The following is a 16,965-nucleotide window of genomic DNA, read 5'->3' as shown; positions in this document are numbered from 1 at the left end:
CTTTGCTGAGCACTGAACGTTCAGCATCAGAGAGGGGAAGGTCAGGGGGTATAGTGAATATGCAGCTGGGGCTGGGATTGGAAGATGAGGTGGGGACGGAGGGACAAGCAGGGGTGGAGGGTCCCAGATGGGTGTTGGTGTTGATGAGTTGTTGGAGCTTGCGTTCCTTTGCACCTGAAAGAAAGAGACAAAGTTTCTTGTTGAGGTGTTGGATGTTACAAAGATACGTAGGAAAGCAAGTTGTGACAAGGGCACAAAGTGTAAAGGGGAGATATAGGTAGGTTAAGTGAGTGGGCAAAAACTTGACAGATGGAGTATAATGTAGGAAAATGTGAGGTTATCCACTTGGCAGGAAGAATAGAAGAACAATGTTATTTAAATGGAGAAATGCTGTGGTAGAAGAATTTAAGTGCCCTTGTACATGAATGACAAACAGTTAGCATGCAAATACAGCAAATAATTAGGAAAGCAAATGGAATGTTTACCTTTATTGCAAAGGGTATGAAGTATAAAAATAGGGAAGCCTTGTTGCAGCTGTACAGGGCATTGGTGGGACCACACCTAGAATACTACATAGAGTTTTGGCCTCCCTATTTAAGGGAGGGGATATACTTGCATTGGAGGCAGGTCAGAAAAATTTCCCTAGGCTGATTCCTGAGATGAAAGAGTTGTCTTATGAGGAAAGGTTGGGCCTATACTCATTGGAGTTTAGAAGAATGAAAGGTCACCTTATTGAAGCACATTTGAATTTTAGGGGAAATGCAGAATACTGTGGAAACTGCAAGTCTGAAATAAAAACAAAAGTTGGAATTACTCAGCAGTTCTGGCAGCATCTGTGGAGAGAAAAAAATTAATGGGCAAAATTTTTAGCTCAGCGGGCATGCAAAATTTTTAGCTCAGCAGGGATGCACCTGTCCCACTCGAGCGTAAAATGACATGTTGACATCGGGCTAGCGTCCTGATGTCAACGCGCAGTCGCACGATATTTCATTCGGTGGGCGCGTGCCAGAGTCGGCAGCGCACCCACCGTCAACTAAAAGACCTGTTAAGTCCATTAAAGGATCAGTTAAATAGAATTTTTCGCTGCCTGTCCAATCTTACGGCTGGCAGGCAGGTGAAAAGGCCAAGCAGCCTTTGCACTTTTTAGTGTATGTTCAAGGTTGAATTGCACAGATTTCTGGGTTCTGGGGGGCAAGCAGGAAAGTGGAGTTAAGGCCGCAATCAGATCAGCCCTGATCTTCTTGAATGGTGCATCAGCTCAAGGGGCCAGATGGCCTATTCCTGCTCCTATTTATTATGTTCTTTTAAAAAAAGCCAATCAGGGATTGGTTTATTTTACTGGATTACAGGTTTGCAATGCATGGTAGAATGGGGAAAAAGCTAGAAAACCAGCCAAGTTATTAGAAATAATTTTTTGTGAGAAATTCAGCACTAAAAATGGTAAATATAAGTTTTCTGGAGAGACGGAAGAACTGAAGAAAGCAAATGTAGTTTTTAAGCTTTTTTTATTAAGAATGATTTCAAACTGTATTTCATTAGTATAACTAGATCTCTTGCGGCATTAATTATTGTGAATCAGGCACTGTATTTAAGTTAATAGAAAATAGGTGTGAAGCTAGCAAGGCATGCATGCAGAATACGATTTCTAATATATCAGTTCAGTTTTTATTGCTATTTTTACTGTAACAGATTTGTCAGCACTAATGTGACTTGAAGTCATTTTTTATAAAGCTCTCTGGAGCAGCTGGCAATCTAAGGAGTGAATTTGTTTTCCACCCACATGAGGTAGCAAGTATGTATCACGTGCTAGTTGAGCAACATACATGGTATAAATAGAGCATGTGTCACTGCAGTTATGACATGGGAAAAGGGTGTATTAAAGAATTAAAGTCAGCATAATTTGTGCGCTTAGTGTTTGTAGCCAAAATGCATTTATTCTCTCCCCATTTCAATATCTGATTGTGTTTCAGGTTAAAATGTTTTTGTAAGTGAAATTTGCATCGACTTTAATTAAAAATTATTTGCACTCTTAAATTTACAGCCCTTTTCGTTCACAGAAGTGGCTTTATTTTATTTTCCTTGAGCTCTATTCAGACTTGAACCTTCAGAGATCATAAGAATTTTTATAGTAGGGAATGGCCATTAAGCTTCATTTTGAACAAACCCCAACTATAACAATTACATGTATGGACTTGGTGCCTTCGACATCCCATGGTTATTTAGCGAGAAGAAATGGCACAGAACAGAAGAGGAGGACTTGAGGAAGAGGGTTGAAAATGTTGTCAGATCTCTTGAGTCTTGAAATTGAGGAGCGGGGGTAGCAGAATAGAATGATTTAGAAAGAGTGCCATTGCAAAAGGCTTCAACTTTCTCTACTCCTCTCTCAATGAGAGATCCTAAAAAACTAGTAGTAGAAAACAAGAGGGTGGGACAGGACATGGAACTGGGGGAAGTTGCAGAGCTAGTGTGAGCAAAGTCATGGAGCAGCTTGAAAACTAGGAGGGTGACGCTGATTTCAAAGCAAACTAATGTGTGGAAGTCTGAAGATGAGTGATTTAAAAAAAAAAAGAGGTGAAATGATACATATGTGGTCTTATGGAATGGTGGAGCAAGCTTGAGGCGCCTTCTGCTCCTATTTTGTATTTTTGTATGGACAGCAGAATTTGAGCTGAGTTAGCATTTAGTATGTAGCATGAAGTTTAAGAGGATATGATCAAAATCTTGAGACAGTTGGACTTGGAGATCACCAAAAGGGTTTTGACTGTAGTGGGGCTGAGGTAAGGATTAGAGATGGGTTATACACATTTGGAAATAAGTGAACACCTGGGGTCTGAAGCTCATGTCAGGATAGAACAAAATCCAAAATTTGCAACCTGTCTGATTTAACCACCCAACCACCTAAAGAAGAAAGCTGAGAAAGAGTCTGGAGCATATTTGGTCATTTTGAAGGCTGCTACACCACAGCTTTGTTTTTGCCAGTTGGTGAACATTCAGATTCATCCAAAACTTAGTTGTACATGGTATTTTGTGATATAGGTTCTGAAATGAAGACTGATAGCAAGATATAATTGGGCATCACAGCACATGCACATTGATCCCATATCCAGGGAAAATCTTAAGTACAGTTTGGAGACCAGGAATGGGAGGGGGCAAAGGATGGACTCTTCTTTAGGTGGTTGTGCTTGGTGGAGAAATGATTGCTTCATCAATGACCTTTCTTCCATCATAAGGTCAGAAGCGGGGATTTTTGCTGATGATTGCACAAAGTTCAGCACCAGTTACAACTCTGCAGATACTGCATGTTCAAATGCAGCAAGACCTGAGCAATGCCCAGGCTTGGGCTGACAAGTGGCGAGTAACATTCATTCCACACAAGTGCCAGGCAATGACCATCTCCAGCAAGAGAAAATCTAACCATCACCCCATGACATTCAATGGCATTACCATCACTGAATCCCCCCACTATCAATATCCTGGGGGTTACTATTGACCAGAAACTGAACTAGACTAGCCATATAAATACTGTGGCTACAAGAGAAGGTCAGAGGCTAGGAATCTTGCAGCGAGTAACTCACCTCCTGACTCCCCAAAGCCTGTCCACCATCTACAAGGCACAAGTCAGGAGTGTGATCCACTTGCCTGGATGAGTGCAGCTCCAGCAACACTCAAGCTTTATACCATCCAGGGCAAAGCAGCTGCTTGATTGACACCTCTCCCACAAACATTCAGTGCCTCCACCACTGATAAACAGTAGCAGCAGATGCACTGCAGAAACTCACCAAGGCTCTTTAGGCAGCATCTTCCAAACCCACAACCACTACCATCTAGAAGGACAAGGGCAGTAGACACATGGGAACACCACCACTGGTTGCTCCCCTCCAAGCCACTCAACATCCTGACTTGGAAATATATAACCGTTCCTTCACTGTCACTGGGTGAAAATCCTGGAACTCCCTCCTTCACGGCACTGTGGGTGTACTTACACCACAGGGATTGTAGCGGTTCAAGAAGGCAGTTCGCCACCACCTTCTCGAGGGCAACTAGTGGTGGGCAATAAATGCTGACCTAGCCAGTGATGTCCACATCCAGTAAATGAATAAAAATGAAACATGAGAAATTTTTTGAGGGTCATGAGTCTGTGGAACTCTCTTCCCCAGAGAGCGTTGGAAGCAAGGCCATTGAGTTACATTGACTCCCTTGTCAAACAAGAATCTAAGGGTTTAGGGAGTACGAAGGAAAGTGGAGTTGAGGTCAAAATCAGATCAGCCATGATCTTATTGAACAGTGGTGCAGGCTCGAGGGGTCAAATGGTCTTCTCTTGCTCCTAATTCATATGTTCATATGGTTTAGCTGTGTTGTGACACGGGGAATACAACCAAGTGAGCTAGTGGAGGAGCACCAGCAGTAAATTGTGTCTAACAATTGAGGGCAACAATGGAAAATGTATCATGGTCATGATCAATCATAAAGGAAAGCTAGTACAAGAGAAAGCTAGCTAGAAATATAAAAACACACAGTAAGCATTTCTATAGATATTCAAAAAAGAGTTAACAAAGTGAGCATTGGTGCTATAGAAAGTGAGTCTGGGGAATTAATAATGGAAAATAAGGAGACGGCAGATGAATTGAACAGATATTTTGCACTGGTCTTCACCATAGAGGATATAAGTAACATCCCAGATATAGCTGTAAAACAGGTAATGGAACTCAAAAAAAATTACAATCACCAGGAAAGTAGTACTGATCAAATTGTTGGAGCTGCAGGCTGACAAGTCCCTGGGTCCTGTTGGGCTTCATCCTAGTGTCTCAAAATAAGTGGCTAGTGAGAAAGTTGATGTGTTGGCTTTAATTTTCAAAATTCCCTAGACTCGGGGAAGGTTCCATAAGTTTGGAAAGTAGCGATTATAACTCCTTTTATTCAAAAAGGGAGGGAGACAGAAAGTAGGAAACTACAGGGCAGTTAGCAGAATATCTGTCATGGGGAAAACATTAGAAGCTATTATTAAAGACGTTATAAGCAGGGCACTTAGATAAATTCAAGGTAATCAGGCTGGGTCAGCATGGTTTTGTGAGAGGGAAATCATGTTTAACTAATTTATTGGAGTTCTTTGAAGAACTAACATGTGCTGTGGATAAAGGGGAACCAATGAATGGATTGTACTTGGATTTCCAGAAGGCATTTGATAAGGTGTCACATCAAAGGTTATTGTGGAAAATAAAAGCTTATGGTGTGGAGGTATCAGATTGATATGGATAGAAGGTTGGCTAGCTAATAGGGAACAGAGGGTAGACATAAATAGGTCATTTTCTGGTTGCAAGGTGTAGCAAGTGGAGTCCTGCAGGGGTTTATACTGGGGCCTCAGCTTTTTACAATTTATGCAAATGACTTGGATGAAGGGACTGAAGATATGATTGCTAAATTTGCTGATGACACAGATAGGTAGGAAAGTAAGTCATAAAGAGGACATAAAGAGGCTACAAGGGGATATAGTTAGGTTAAGTGAGTGGACTGGCAAATGGATGACATTGAGGGAAAATGTAAAAATGTCCATTTTGGCAGGAAGAATAAAAAACAAGCATGTTATCTTAATTAAAAACAGAAAATGCTTAATAAATTCAGCAGGTGTAGCAGCATCTGTGGAGAGACAAGGGTCATATGGACTCAAAACGTTAACTCTGTTTCTTTCTCCACAGATGCTGCCAAACCTGCTGAGTGTTTCCAGCATTTTCTGTTTTTGTTCCAGATTTCCAGCATCTGCAGTATTTTGGTTTATCATATTACCTTAATAGTGAATGATTGCAGAGCTCTTGAGATGCAGAGGGATTTGGGTGCCCTAGTGCATGAATTGCAAATAATTAGGAAAGCTAATAGAATGTTATCGTTTATTGTGAGGGTAATTGAATGCAAAAGTAGGGAGGGTTATGCTTCAGTTATACAGGTCATTGGTGAGACCACAGCTGGACTATTGTGTACAGTATTGGTCACCTTATTTAAGGAAGATGTAAATGCATTAAAAGCAGTTCAGAGAAGGTTTACTAGACTAATACCTGGAATGGAAGGGTTGGACAGGCTAGCCTTATATCTGCTGGAGTTTAGAAGAGTAAAAGGCGACTTGACTGAAACATATAAGATCCTGAGGGGCCTTGACAGGGTGGATGTGGGAGCGATGTTTCCTCTTGAGGGGGAATCTAGAACTAGGGGTCACTGTTCCAAAATAATGGGCTGCCCATTTAAAACAGCTGAGAATTTTTTTCTGAGGTTCTCGTCCTCAAAAGACAGTGGAAGGAGTCTTTAAATATTTTTAACCATAGAAAAGTTATGGCGCAGAAAGAAGCCATTCAGCTCATTGTGTCTGTGCCAGCCCTAAAAAGGAAAAAAGAATCTAGACGCTAATTTTTAATCCCACTTTCCAGCACCTGGTCCATAGCCTTGCAGGTTACAGAACTTCAGGTGCATATCCAGGTATCTTTTAAATGAGTTGAGTGTTTCAGCCTCAATCACTAATTTAGGCAGTGAGTTCCAGATGCCTACCACCCTGTGGGTGAAAAAGCTATTCCTCATGTCCCCTCTAATCATTTTACCAAGCACCTTAAAATCTATCCCCCCTGATAATTGATCCCTCAGCTAGGGGAAACAGGTCTTTCATGCCTACACTATCTAGGCCCCTCATAATTTTGTACACATCAATTAGGTCACTCCCCAGCGTCCTCTGTTCTAAGGTAAGCAATCCTAGCCTATCCAATATTTCTTCTTAGCTGCAATTTTCCAGCCCTGGCAGCATTCTTGTAAATCTCCTGTGTACTCCCTCCAGAGCAATTTTCCTGCTACATGGTAACCAGAACTGTACACAAAATCCCAGCTGTGGCCTAACCAGCGTTTTATACAGTTCCAACATTACATTCCTGCTTTTGTATTCAATACTTCCGATCAATAAAAGAAAGCATTCCATATGCTTTTTTTTAACCACCTTATCCGCCTGTCCTGCAGATGTAGGTAGATTCTTGATAAGCAAGGGGGTGAAAGGTTATTGGAACTAGGTGGGAATGTGGAGCATAAGTTACCAATCAGCTCAGCCATGATCTCATTGGATGGCAGAACAGGCTCAAGAGGCCGAGTGGCCTACTCCTGCGCCTAGTTCATATGTTCGTATTTGATTTTGAGTTGGACCAGGGTAGTTGGTTGTTGGTTGGTAGTTGGAAAATAGGGCTAATGTCATTTAAATGGGGATTGGTTGAAGTGGTGAACATGGAGCTGGATGACAGGGTACATTCATACACCTTGGGGTCAGAGATGGGATGATAGTTGGCAAGAACCCCAAGTCAAGATGAGCTTTCCCTTTCCCTTAGAAATGCATCTACAGTAACTCCCCGTTAATCGTTTTCTCATTTTAACATCTACAAGTTAATGGCGCCTGTAATTTTGTTGAGCGTTGCAAGGTTCGTTTTAACGTCATTTCCCGCAAGACCCATTTGGCACCATTTTGGATCGGCCCCCCCCCATTTCCAAGTTACCCCTCTCCAACTTCTGAATTACAGCCTCCTACCCGACCTCCAGGTTGCAGCCTGACCTCCAGGTCGTGGTTTCCCCCCTCCCTAACCCACCCTCTCATTCCTTCCCTCTCTTGGACCTGCGTTCCCATTTGAAGACCCAGATCTGATCTGAAGCCAGAGCGCCGATGTTGTGGAAGTCCAAGCCCCGATGGTACAGGAGCGCCAACCTGGGGCTGCTACAATCCAGGTTTTTTGTTTAAATGCTTTTGCCTCACTGCTTCTTCTCCCAAGCATTCACTGGCAGGAGCATTTTAAAAAAAAAAACTGGATTATCTGTGCCAATGGCAGAGCTAATATCATATCAGTCTCCACTTTTTAGATGACTGTTGTAAATCAGTGTAGGATCAATCTAAATAAAGAGAAAGGGAACCTGTTTCATGATCCTTCTGCAAAATATGTGAGGTGGAGCTTGTGCTGTGTAAGCTCTACTGACACTCTTTCCCTGGCCTCTTCCCAGTCATCATTCTCTTCTCAACACCAGTCTCTCATATCTCCACCCGCAGCCACGAGTATTAACCTCACAATTTCTGTCCTCTAGTCTCCTTTTCTTCTCTCCCCCACCCCCAACAAGCCCCCATCTCCTAATCTTTATTGCTTAGCCTTCCTTTCTCCCCATTATCCTCATACTCCTGTCCCAAGACCCAATTTATCTGCCCCTAATCTCCTCTCCCTACACACTTTGCCATCTTCCAGCCCAATCCTATACATCTCCCTGCTTTGTCCCTCTCTCCTTTCAATGTGGGTGCCAGTCCTGAGCTGATGGGAGGGTGACATCATGGAGTGGGGTGGTTGCTTCCATGGCATATAATGTAAAAGATGTAATTCTGCCATGTTATTAGAGGCAATGCCTGGAAAATTCATGTCCCATTCCAGGAGAGTCAGTACAGCACACCTTAAGCACAATGAAACAGAGCCGCAGGCTGTGTGTTTGATACTCTTAGTCTATATGGGCAGAATTTTGCCCTTGATGGGCGGGCCCAATCGACTTGGTGGCGGGCGGGCAGCCGATCGCCGCACCGAAATGGGCCCCGCCGTCATTTTAAGTGGGCGGGCCAATTAAGGCCCGCCCAGCGGGCCACCCGACTGGAAGCGCAATGCACTTTGTGCGGGCGGGGGGGATTCCCCAACTGCTAGAGTGCGCTCTTTCACATGTGCGCTCTTTCACGGGCATCTCCCTGAGTCAAAGTGCTGCCTCAGGGAGATCGCTGAAAGGCACTGAAACATTAAAAATAGAAAATTTTAAAAATCATTAACATGTCCCCCTCATGTGAAAATATCACACGAGATGGGACATGTTAATGTAATACACAAAAACTTTATTACAATTTTATAATTCAGATATCAAACCTCATCCCACCACTGAATGAGGTTTGTAAAAAAAATTACTTACCCGCCTGCCCAATGGGCCCTTGCGCTGAGCCGAAGTTCGCATGGGCTCCTCAAAATCCTGGTCGATTGGTAAGTTAATGGTCTTAACAAGGCCTTTAATCAATGGCTGGCACGCGTCCCACTGCATAGCGTGCCCGCCGACCGAAGCATCACGATGCCGCATGCTGCCCGCCCATCAAGGGTGCTCTGCCACCCGCACGCCAGCCAGAAGATTCAGCCCTATGTTACAATTTCAAAGTTGTGTAAGAATGCATTTGTCACATGTCAAAACATCACATTTGGATCTGATTGGCTCAAAAATATCTTTTCTAAAACAACAAAATTTAATAGGTATAGTACGTATCAGTCAAGGTACAGGAAGGAGAAAGGATGAATTGCCAATTGAGAGAGAGATCAATCAGAAAGCAGCTTTCAGTAAAACAAAGCAGATAGTAAAATCAGCTACCACCTTGTACTGCCACAAACCAAAGAGCTGACATTAAAAATAAAACTTTTAATATAAGCACTAGAAAAGGTACAACAGTCATGTAATTCATGTCTTTAAACTTGTTTAAAGAGTTGTTTTGTGTCTGTGCTTGTGTTTACACCCCCTAGACTATACCTTCTGGTCACCTCCCTCAGTGTAATACAGGATGCACAGATGTTTTAGCTCGCAACAGTAAATTGTGGCTTCTCAGTGATTGGCCAATCTTATGGTTGGATATATATTTTTAAAAGCATTTAAAGACACGTTGTAATTTTCAGATTGGATAATACAAGAAGTCCTTCTTCCACATTGCAGCTTTTTGATTAAAAATTTGATTAATTGGGAGGAGAGGGATAAAGATTCTCTGACAGTTGTCATCATTCCATAGTCCCATGTGGTGGTCTGCAGGATTTTAATGGATATATGTTAATGACTTGGATGAAGAAATATAGAGTTATATCTCCAAGTTTGCATATGGCCTAAGTTACATGGCACAGTAGGTTGTGTAGATGGGAGTAGAATAATGGGCCAGGATTTTCCCATCGGTGAGCGGGGCAGGGCATGAAATGACACGCGGTGACATTGGGTGGAATTCCCGACGTCACTGCTCCCCATTTAAATTTTCAGGTAGGCAGGGGCTCAGCAAAATCAACTGTGTGCCCACCGACCTGTCAATGGCCAATTGAGGCCATCGACAGAGTCATTTAAGTAATTAATGGACCTGCCCGTCCAACCTTAAGGTTGGCAGGCAGGCCAGGAGCCCTGGCGGGCATTAGAAAAAGCATGAAACCTCATCCATGGGCGGGATGCGGTTTCATGTACGTTTTAAAATATTTAATTAAAGTATTTTTAAAAGTTATGGATATGTCCCAACTCATGTGACAGTGTCACATGAGGGGACATGTCACGGAATTTTTTTTTTCTATTTTTAATATTTTTTTCAGTAGAGCCGATCTCCCTGAGGCAGCACTTTGCCTCGAGGAAATAAGTGCGCTCTTTCATGCACAAAAGAGCACACTCTCAGGTTTAGGGATTCCTCCCCGTCCGCACAGGGAGCGCATAGCGCTTCCGTGCGGACGTCACGCTGGGTGGGCCTTAATTGGCCCGCCCACTTAAAATGGCAGCGCACCCCTCGATTGGGGGCGCTGATCAGAAGCGCACCTCCGAGCGCCTGCTCTTCAACTCTCTCCCCCACCCCCCCAAACACTTAGGATGTGAGAAAGAATGAATTGGAGTATTTTCTTAGTTTGAGAGACTAGGAGCTGCGGAGGAACAAGGGGATTTAGGTGTGCATATACACATCGCTAAAAGCTCTTGCACAGGTACAAAGGAAATAATCAAAAAGGCAAATAGAATGCTGGCCCTAGGGGTGGAATACAAAAGCGAAGACGTAAAGGTGAATGAAAGTTGAGTTATAGATGAGCCATGATCTAATTGAATTACAACTGGATTGAGGGATTGACTGGGATATTAGTGTCCCAATGTTCCCAGAGTTAAGCCCCCATTATCAAGATCCTCTGTTCTGCCATATGTTGTCTACTCCCTCACCCCATGTTTCAGTCCCTGGTGGTGTTTCATCGTAGCCACAGTCTAGAACGCAGACTTTCTGTGTGCGGGAGATTCAGCTAGTGTGAGAAAAGGAGTATACCCTGTATTAGAACTGACTGCAATGCTTCAATGCCTGTTAAATACCTTATTTATCCCTCTACTCCTCCCATGCCCAACTATCTCCATCACTGTACAGTTATTTCTTATAAGTTTAAAATGTGTGTTTTCTTTGCATTCAAAACCTGTCCCACAAAATTCTCTTTTTTTCTTTACAGAACAATTATGCAGAAGATGGAAGTCCAGCAACAAATTATATGACTCAGGGAGATAAACTTCGTGCCTTAAAAAGCAGGAGACAACCACGATCAGCAACAACAGGAACGTTAAGGTAATATATATGATTTATACATCACAAAACTATGTTCAATAAAATCCTAAAAGTGGGAAAAAAATATTTCGGAAATTTTAGGGAAGAATTTTGAAGACATTTTGTCCAAATGGCTTGTTGGCATTTATAATTAACTTGTACCTCACTTTAGAGTTCAGAGCAGTTTTTTTTAGGGCTATCAAATGCATATATTTTGGTGTTAACTCTAAAATGATCAATATTCTTGTATATAAAAAAACTTAGTGGAATGTAAATCTGTCCCTTTACTCAAGCCCATATAGTTTGTAAGATCTAATACCAGCCAGTTTTAGTTACAGCAGTTTCAACATTACTGTACACTTGATGCAATTCAGTGTACAGAAACAGGCTATTGAGCCTGATTGGTCTATACCAGCGTTTATGCTCCACAGGCTTCTCTCACCCTATTTCAACTAAGCCTATCAGCATATCCTTCAATTCCTTACCTCCTCAATGTACTTATCTAATTTTCTGTTAAATGCTTCAATGCTGTTTGCCTCAGCTATTCCTTGTAATATAATATTCCACATTGTTGGGCGAAGAAATTTCCCCTGAATTGGATTAATTAAGGACCATTTTACATTTATAGAGATGAAAGCTGTTCACATTGCTTTGATCTAACCAAAGTTTTTGGTACAAGCTTAGCATAATTTCTCTGATTTTTCAATTCTGTCTCCCTTGAAATGAACCCCCAGTGCATGGTTTGCCTTTTAAAATGGCCTTACTAACCTGCAGCACTTTTTTTTTTACTGATTGTGAATCTGTATTCCTAAATCCCTTTGCTCCTCTACCCTATGCAGATTCTTATTATCTAAGTAGTATGGAGTATCTAAGTGGTATGCAACCTCTATATTCTTCCTACCAAAATACACTGCCTCACACTTATCCATATTGAAATTCTTTGGTAATTACATGGTCATTCTGCAGACTTACTAATATCTTCCTGTATTTGATCACATTCTTCCTTTTGCATTATATGCACCTCCCAATTTTGAAATTGTACTTCCGATTCTCAAGTCCAAACCATTAATGAACAGCGGTGGTTGACTTCACAGATTTTGCCAGTCTGAGTAGCTATGCTTAGCCCCCCCTTTGTTTTGTACTCAGCTTGCTATCCATTGTGCTGCTTTGGCTCCTGACTCCTCCATGCTTCAGTCATGAGACTACTATGCAATGTCTTATTGAGGGCATTTTGAAAATCCAAACATATTATATGTACTGCATTACTCTTGTCTAACCTTTGTCTAACTGTTCGTTCTTCAAAGAATTCAGTGAGTTTGGTCAAGCGTGACCTTCCCTTTTGAAATCCATGCCAACTATTCTTTTGTTGTATTTTCAGTTTCTATTTGTTTTTTTAATGACATTTTGGAGTAACGATTGCAAGCTAACTAGAGCTCCCTAGACTTGTTCCATCTCCCTTTTTAAAATATAAGAATGTAAAAAGTTAAATTCTCCTATTAACCCATTGTAACTTTACTTTGCCTTTATAACTAATAGTGTAGTTTTATTTCAAGTTTATAATTGGCTGTAAAAAGTTTGACCTATGTAATTAACATTCATTTAGTTAAATAACTGATGTGATAATGGAATGTTCCTAAAATAATTTGTAGGCATTCTCACGTTTACACTCAGTTTAGAATCGTAGAATGGATACAGCACGGAAGGAATGACCTCATGTCTGCGCGGGCTCTCTGCAAAAGCAACTCATTGCCAATGGGAACAGTTTCTCCTAAACTGCTCTGTCTATACCCCTCATTATTTTGAACACTTCTATCATATCTCCTCTTAACCTTCTCTCCTGCAAGGAGATCAGTCCCAGCTTCTCCAATCTATCCATGTAACTGAGGCTGCTCATGCCTTGAGCTATTCTTGTGAATCTTTCTGCATGCTCTCAAATACCGTCACATCCTTCCTAAAAGTGTGGTGCCCAGAACTGGACATGCTACACTAGTTGAGGCCAAACCAGTGTTTTATACAGTTTGGGGGCTTGAATCCTTAAAATGTCCAGGCATTTTCTCAAACCTCTTAGAAAATAATATCTCGCAACAATGCGTATTAAGATGTTCATTGCCCCAGTGTGAGACTAACTTAATTAGAAATGAACCATAAACAATTTGTTCTGTATGTGGAAATAAACTAGTATACTTATAGCTTTCATATGCTCTGGCTGGTAATATTACTGCATTTAAAGTCTAAGTTCTGTTATTGCTAGTTTCACAATTAAGAGCAATGGAGTAACTATTGTTACGACCAGGTGAGAAGGGGTGCTCAAAATAGCTCTCAGATATTCTACTTTCCTCTCTTCAAAAAAAAAATGCATTTTAAGAAAATTTGCTTGGCGTCATATTTATCAAAGTATTGTTTCTGCATGATACAAATCATAAGTAGAACATAGTCATCCCAGCTGCATCTCCATAGGAGCAGAGAGGCACTTCTGCATGATTTTTTAGATTGTGTGGAGGGTTACATAACAAAATCAGAATTTTGGGGGCCTATTAGTCAAAGTACAGTTTTCATTCACACAGCTGATGATTTAAAGCAATATTAGAACAGTGAAAGTAACCAGTAAGACAATAGAGATTTTATTTTTTGTGCAAAATATGGGAACAAGATCTCTGCTGCAATTGTCATTTGTAGCACTCAAGGTCTTTTAAATTATTGATCAAAGGAAACGTCCATCTCTTCATTCCCAACCCCAGAGAAAAGTTAATGGTTTTGAATATTTTAGTTGGCTTGCCATTTTTATAAATAAAATTAAGCTCAAAATAGATCTGAACTGTTTGCACTTAAACACGCCTGTACAACAGGAGAAAAATATGAACAACTTAATTGAACAGATGAAATAAAATGCTATTTATAGCTGTATATCCTGGCTAATATGTCTTTGTCTGTAATCCACTTATTAAACAGTAACTAATATTCTACACAGTCTTATCTTTAGTTACTTGCCCAACAGTTATTTTGTTTACAGGTGACTAGGGATCAAACAAAGTTGCTTCTTCGAGTTTGGTCTCTAAATAGTGGCAGAAGAGATCAATTATCTTTGGCATGGGCAAGTGGCATTTGTGCACTGGCTTCTTACATTCACTTAGCTAAAATCATGTCCCTATATTTTGACAGTAGAACAATAGAGCAACACTTCCATGGGTGTACATTTTTAATTTAATTAAGGTGCATATTGCTTTAGTCATGTAGGTTAGAGGAGTCAGCACAATGATGCTCAATTATGATCCAACTAAACAAGCACCAGCTAAAAGCGCCCATACAGAACAAAGATACTGGGTTCAATCTTTGGTCCATGCTAAGTGATACTGAACCATACAGACTAGAAAGGCATTGATTCAAACTGTGCTGTGTTAGCTGATTTCGATCAGTAATCTTTGGAATGCATCACCTTATCCAAGTGCTCCTGGCAGGGAAGTTCTTGCCTCTGCTTTCTAATAACCTTTCCTGGAAGGTGCACACAGCTGTTGGCAAAGCCCAGCACCAGACACAGCAGTGATATCCTATGTGGACAAATAGCATGGAGGTGCCGTCTATCTAAGCTTACACATACAACATTGCCATTTGACAATGGCGATGTCACTAACAGTACACCTAAAACCATACTTAAAAGGCTTGACCGCAATTTGGCCATAATAAAGGTTGCAATTGTACATCTACGAAGATGCCAGTAGATGAGAATAACGCCATGGGTAGAATTTTCACATAATTTATCAGGTCCATAATGCTGTGTACTCAATATTAAGAATGGCTGCTGTGATGAAAAAAACCTAATTTAAGATACTATGAATAATTCTACCACTTGGATAATTCTCAAAGTTTCAATACCACTTCCTGGTGAAGTACATGTTCCTTTCCTGTACCATTTTGCAGTCTACCACTTAAAACAAATGTTGTTACTTAAAATCTAATCTATTTCAAGGAAAATAGTATGTGTACATGTACTATTGAATGACATTTGCTTTGTTAAAATGCAGCTGCTGCACAAATGAGCATCTTATTACGAAAATAAGGTTTTGTTCATTTTTCCTGTCCTTTCATCTTATCCCCTGAAGTAGGATCGCACTTTTTAAAAATAAATAATTGTTACAATTTGCATGAAGAAGCACAATTGAAATGGAAAAGATGATGTCATTTTCTATCCTTAACATGTTTACTAATGTTTCTTCAAAGGTGACTACTGTGTGCGTTACAGTGATCAAAGAACTGTTTTTAGTCTATTTTCATAACTGATTTAACTAATATAATTGTGATTTACCAGAGACTAATGATCAGCAGCTCTCATTTTCCTGTTTGTAAAAACGTTGCAATAAAGCAACGTTATCTAAACGTGGATCTGAAATTTTATTTTTTCTAAATGTTTACTATCTAAACATTGATTTAAAGATAAATTTATTAACTGACCTTTTAAAAAGGTGCATTGCATTTATTAATATGTTTGTTATTTTAAAGGTTGGATGATATGAAAATTCATTCGAGATCTCCATCACAACCATTCAGGTAAGCAGAAGTTTTTTATTTTTGTCATTTTTCTAGTTTAACTATGTTTTTGAGTAACAATGCAGGTAAAGGTGGAAATGGTTGGTTTTGGATACCACTGAAAATGAAGGAAAGGTTTGAAAGTGAATAACTAGTTAAATCCTTTATTTATATAAAAAAACTTGCTTTCCTATAACTAGACAAAGACAATCAAAGTAATTGAGTTTCTTATAAATTATGTAAAGACGTCTTTTCTGTATGATTGAATCCCTCAGCAATATTTGAAAATTACATTTCAGGAAAATGTACACAAATACTTAAATATAGAATTTCCTACAAACCAGGTGTTGATGCAGTTTGCTTGTTACATTGTCAACTCCCAGTTTGCAAAGGGCCAAATGTGATCCATTTTACTAAAACCTGCATAAGGGGTGAAAGTGAGTGATATGGGATCAAGTTAGCAACAACACCTTGAAGTTATATGGTGCCTTCATTGTAGAAAATGTTCCAAGGTGCTCAATAGGAGCATTACCAGATAACAATTGTCAGTGAGCCAACAACGGCAATGTTAGAAGAAGCGACTATAAGTTTGGTCAAAGAGGCAGAGTAAAGTGGAGAGATTTAAGGAGGTAATTCCAGATCTTCAGACATTCGGGCCTGAAGGCATGGAAGTCAGTGGTGGGGCAAAGGGAGTGAGGAATACACAAGATGCCAGGATTGGAAGAACACACTGTTTTTGGAGTGCTGGAGGGGTTATAGCAATGGGGAAGAGTGAGGCTGTGAAGGGATCGAGGCATTGGTGGACTGGGAGCCATTGTAGATCAGAAACACTGGTAATGTGCAAGTGGAACTTGGTTGGGTTAGGACAAGGGCAGCAGAGTTTTAAATGAGATCAAGTTTGCAGAAAATGGTAGCTGGTCAGGAAGATGTTGCTATTTCTAGTCTGCTAGTTCGAGATTCCGTGTGACCCTGGTAACTTCTATTGAAAGATTACCTTGGGTTTTTTTAACCTGGGTTGAGGTCTGCTTGAATTACTAACACCTGGATTTTTCTTGTAAGACACCAAGTAATTATGCTTCCTGTAGCCTAATTATGTACTAAAGTTTTATCTGAATCCATAATGC

General features: G+C 40.6%; 1 protein-coding gene across 6 annotated transcripts in view; it reads left to right on the top strand.

Moving 5' to 3' along the window:
- cdc14ab (cell division cycle 14Ab) overlaps positions 1-16,965 on the top strand; it is a 171,821-nt gene that overhangs the window by 125,334 nt on the left and 29,522 nt on the right. For all 6 annotated transcript variants that reach the window (XM_078561671.1, XM_078561673.1, XM_078561670.1 and 3 more), the window contains exons 12-13: positions 11,229-11,341; positions 15,815-15,862. In XM_078561671.1, the coding sequence (XP_078417797.1) occupies positions 11,229-11,341; positions 15,815-15,862 (161 nt within the window). The remainder of the gene's footprint in view (positions 1-11,228; positions 11,342-15,814; positions 15,863-16,965) is intronic.

Source organism: Cetorhinus maximus, chromosome 17 (genome assembly GCF_964194155.1).
Source record: "Cetorhinus maximus chromosome 17, sCetMax3.hap1.1, whole genome shotgun sequence".
In the NCBI taxonomy this organism is placed as follows: domain Eukaryota; kingdom Metazoa; phylum Chordata; class Chondrichthyes; order Lamniformes; family Cetorhinidae; genus Cetorhinus; species Cetorhinus maximus.
Note: the sequence above shows the minus strand (reverse complement) of the source record. Positions and strands in the feature narration are given on the sequence as shown.